This window comes from Talpa occidentalis, unplaced genomic scaffold (assembly GCF_014898055.3).
Source record: "Talpa occidentalis isolate TD23 unplaced genomic scaffold, MPIMG_talOcc4v2.1 talOcc4.2, whole genome shotgun sequence".
In the NCBI taxonomy this organism is placed as follows: Eukaryota; Metazoa; Chordata; class Mammalia; order Eulipotyphla; family Talpidae; genus Talpa; species Talpa occidentalis.
This window is the reverse complement of record NW_023602073.1, coordinates 35,889,787-35,894,499: the sequence shown is the minus strand read 5'-3', so window position 1 is coordinate 35,894,499 and position 4,713 is coordinate 35,889,787. Positions and strand designations below refer to the sequence as shown.

General features: G+C 48.9%; 1 protein-coding gene across 1 annotated transcript in view; it reads left to right on the top strand.

Annotated features, from left to right (window-relative positions):
- The first annotated feature begins 384 nt into the window (after positions 1 to 384).
- Positions 385 to 4,713, top strand: part of LOC129146269 (popy class I histocompatibility antigen, alpha chain E-like) — a 55,722-nt gene continuing 51,393 nt past the window's right edge. The window contains exon 1 of the mRNA XM_054698100.1: positions 385 to 486. Coding sequence (XP_054554075.1) covers positions 385 to 486 — 102 coding nt within the window. The remainder of the gene's footprint in view (positions 487 to 4,713) is intronic.

Below are 4,713 nucleotides of genomic sequence, written 5' to 3'. Positions count from 1 at the left end.
ATCAACTGGACACTTACCATCTCCCATGGGCCCTTGGCAGCAGACACTTTGCTAGGCGGCAAGGTGGGATGTGGCAACTGAGGGAGCAGTTGGCTCTGAAGGGTCTGGAGGCTGGAGGGGTGGCCTTTGAGACTGATGTGTAGAGGTGGGCAGTGTTCATCCCCGTGGAGAGCGGGTGACGTGGGAGTCCCGGGCAGAGGGTGGGTGCAGGAGATGATCAGATTCGGAGCCCAGAGAGCGCTTGGCAAGAAGGTAAGGAGGCTGGGGTGCCCTGGGCTGGGGGATGACCTCGTCCTGATGTGGAAGGGGACACCGAGCTCTGGGTCTCCAGCTGTATTGGGTGGCGTCTCATTGTTTCTTCTGTCTGTCCTGGCCCATCAGAATATGGAGGTGACCGGCTCGCTCCAAACAGAGCAACACACCAAGAGCGAGCTGGCCATGAAACTCGGCCAGCTACGGGAGAAGCTGGCAGACCTGAAGGAGCTGGTAAGGCCTGCGCTAGCTGGGAAGGGCTCGGAGGCCTCCGGGAGGGAGGTCCTTAGGCCGGGACAGAGATGGCTCCAACTCAGGGCTGGGGGGCACTGATGACCCTACAGTCCTGCCAGGTCTTTGACCACCTGTGCCCTAGGCTCTGACATGGAGTGGTGGGTTCCTCGGGACTGCAGGTCACCTCCCTGCTGAAGGCATGAGCCAGGAGGGGAGAGACGAGGAGACGTGGAGACATCCTGGTTCCAGACTTGGCTCTGGGTCGTGCTTCACTGAACAGGGCTGAGCCTCAGCACCCTTCACTTCATAGAGCACTAGAAAGCAGTTCTGCTGCGGTGAAGGAAGGGGCCTGGGCAGGTGGCAAAGTCCCACAGTGCCTGCCTTAGGAAGAGGGGCCCGCGCCTGTCCCCCACATCTATGGGCGCAGATCTGTGAGATGACTTGGCGGCAGGAGCCAGCAGCAGCGGTGGTCTCCACTCTGCTGCTCCACCACAAGTCTGTTGTAGCAGTTGCTCCTCAGAACTGCCCTTTTCTGCATGCTTCCTGGATTATGGGAGCTGATTGGTGCTAAGTGGTCCAGTCAGCCAAGGATGAAGATGGTCCAGGGCCTCCCTGGTGGCCTAGAGGTTAAGTCTCGGCACCATCACCACTACTGCCTCAGTTTGATCCCTGGTCAGGAGCTGACCCACAGGGCACAGCAGACCTCTCCTGCCTTGCCAGCTGCTCCCCTCAGCAGTGTGTTTCAGTCAGTCTGCCTGTTCTGCTCACTCTACAACTTTGGCCAATACCTCAGTTCTTCTGCACAAAAAAGGAAAAATAGTCCAACCAGACTTGATGTTGGGACACCCTGAAGAGTGATATAAGCCAGGGTTAGAGGGAGCTGAGGGGCTCTGTTCCAACCTCTAAAGAAAGAAGGGGAAGACTCTGTTCCTGGCCTCTGAAGAAAGGAGAACCAGAAGCTGAAAGAAGAAAAGCAGCACCCAGGAGCCAACCTCTGCGGGAGGAAGAGAGGATGAAGACCTCTGTCAGAGACTGGGCCTCCAGTCCTCAGTCTGACATCACCGGAAAGGAGCAAAGGCTCGGGCCTCATGTCTGAAAGAGCTGTTTGTTGTTGGTGTTGTCCAGCAACTCAAAAGAACTTTTAACACTTGGTGTCTCTGACACAGGCTGGGATCCCAACTGAAAAGGGTAGTCACAGGGCATGAGGATGGGATGCCAGGATAGGCCGCAGTGGCACCCACCTGCCCGGGCTCTAAGATAAGAGAGCCGCCAAAAAGCCCCAAAGCCTAAACCAAGGGCTGGAGCATTACAGTACCCATACGATAGACTGCCTACAGGCTGGAGCCGATGGAAGGATAGTGCCCAGTAGGGGACTCATCACTGTGGTTCTCAACCATGTGCACAATTGCAAGAGACTTCAGTCTGGGAACAACCACCTTGGGGGCCTCCCCTAGTGGCGCAGCGGTTGAGTGCTGGGCTGTGAAGCTGCTGCCTCTGCTGCCCACAGCCTTTGCAGCGCCGGTTCCCCGGCTCAATCCCTGGCCGCCAGTGAGGGTCCCACATGGCGGGACAGACCTCTCCTGCCACCCACTGCTCCCCTCAGCAATGTACTTGGGTCCTTCTGCCTGTTCTGCTTCCTGCTCTGGCTCTGGTGAATTCTCTCACCTTCCTGCGCTTCTGACTTTACCTAACGCTTATATGAATAAAAAAAAGAAAAAAGTTCTATTTGCAGAACTTCTAACCTCCTGCAACCCCCTGTGCAGAGTAAGCAGGTGCTCTCAGAGACTCCAGCTCCCTTTAGGGTGGCAGGCGCCAGCACACCAGCAGAGGACCTTACACTACTTCAAAGGAAACTGGCACCCCCTGATCACTGCAGCACAATTTACAGTAGCCGAACTGTGGAAGGGGTTGTACATAGATAATAGAATACGACTCATCAAGAAACATAAACTCATGCCATCTGGGGCAACATGGACGGAGCTAATGGAAATAAGCCCAAAGGAGAAAGACAAAAACGTCACTTAGATATGGATATAGAGAAATTAAACAAAGGGCTAGATTAAACTATCCCTTGAGTCTCCCAGGTGGTGCCTGACTACTGGCTGGGGCTGCAGACCAGCCTAGACTTCTTGGCCTGGCAGCACTGGATGGTGGACTGACCCTCTCTAGTTTGACATCAAACTCATTGATGACAAAGTCTGACTCTTGCTGACTGAGTGCCCCATTGTCTTGTTTCACCTACACCACCACTGGATCCCCAGCCTCTGCTGTTTACTGGGTCTGAGATGGATCTTGTACTTGATGCTGCATGTAATTTTTATTTCTTTTTTTTAGATGCATTTTTAATTTATTTATGCATACGAGAACTGGGGTACAGGCCAGAGGTGCAGAGGGTGAGAGGATTCACCAGACACAGAGTAGGGAGCAGAATAGGCCAATCCACTGAAATCCACTGCTGAGGGGAGTGGTGGGTGAGACAGGAGAGGTCTGCTGCCCCATGTGGGTTGCTCCCTGGCCAGGAATCAAACTCAGGTCTAAGAAGTGATAGCACTCAGACTTAAACCTTATGCCCCCACGGAGGCCCTGTTTTATTATTATTTTACATCTTTTGATATTATTTAAAAAATAGAAGCACTCCTACTGCTCTACTTTCATAATAACACGCTCCAGCCCTTGGCTCAGGTCAGGTTACACGTGTCTTTGTCACCTTTGCTCAGTGTCCATCTCTCATGACAGTGCAAGCTCCATGTCTCCAGGGTCCTCTCTCTGCTGCCATTGTTGTCTGCAGGGAGGCAGCTTGGGGAGGCGGGAGCCAGCCAGGGAGAGGGATGCTGGAGAGTGAAGAGGAGGCAAAGGCAGAGAACACTAGGGAGATGCTCCCTGGTCACTGAGAAAAGCATTTCTCAAAGTGGTTGTGGAATCCTTGAAGTCACCCAGGCTTTCACAGGAGCCACGAGGTCAAAACTATTTTCTAAACGTCACTTAGGACACCATGGCTTTTTCACTATTTCGCCATCTGCTGAGGTAAAACTTACTAAAAATGGAGCTTAAATTACTAACTGCAGTTATTTTTCACAACTACTTACCTCAGAACACATTCAAAGGCGGTGTCATTTCAAAGTGTCTTGGTTGAAGCATTAAAAAATCTGCATTATTCTGTCATCCTCAAATCCACATTTTACAGCACCTGATGCGAGGACACGCAAGTGCACACACAACACTCCTGTTGCGTCCCCAACTACCATGTGCCAAGGAAAATATTTGCATGAGATGAATTAGACAGTTTTTCTTTTTTGTAGGTAATTCCATCTGCACATGAAGGAATGAATGACAAAATCTGTGGCTATTTGATTCGGTTAATAGACAGACATTGTCCTGAAAATGAGTGTGTGCTCCTTTAGAAAATCAACTGACAATTGATTAACTGACAGTCACTTCTCCTTGACCAAATATAAGTGCTCAGAAAAAACCAGAATCATGAAAATTGTGTCCTGTCACTAACTTGACAACTTCCAGTACTACTTTTACTTTTTGGATTTGTGGTGAAAAATAAAATGAATTTTTTAAAATAATTTGATTCCAGTGTAATGAACATTGAAGAGCTTTATAATTTGTGGAACAATATATTACTTTAAAAAAATCACACATTAAACACTGCAGTTAGTTTTATGCAAGAGAGGACTAAGGAAATGTAACAGAATAAGAAATATTAATGATATTGTTCAGGTTTCACTTTGCAAATAACCTGGGAGAAAATACCAGCTGTATAGATTTAATTTAGTATCAAAGTGAAATATTCACAAATAATGTGAAACACTACTCCAACATATTTTGTGAGGCTGTAGACATTTTTTCATAGACTTCAACCAGAACCACAGCTAAATGCAGAGGAAACATGAAAATCCTACTGTCTTCTAATGAGACAGACAAGAAAAAACAATGAGACAGACAAGAAAGACAACTCCAACATAAAACACGTTAAAGATTCCACTCTTCCCATTGCCTGATAAAGAATTATTTAACAGGCATTGGTATGATTATCTATTAACAGACATTGGATTATTACTATAATTCTAATGAAACAACTACATGATCAAACTCGCTTTATTCCCAGTGTGGTAGTATGGGACCAATACCTCCTAAACAAGCTTATGCTTGGCGTCCTCCCTAATTTGTCAGTCTGGACACGGATCCGGAATGGAAAATGACTGAGAATCGCAGACCCAG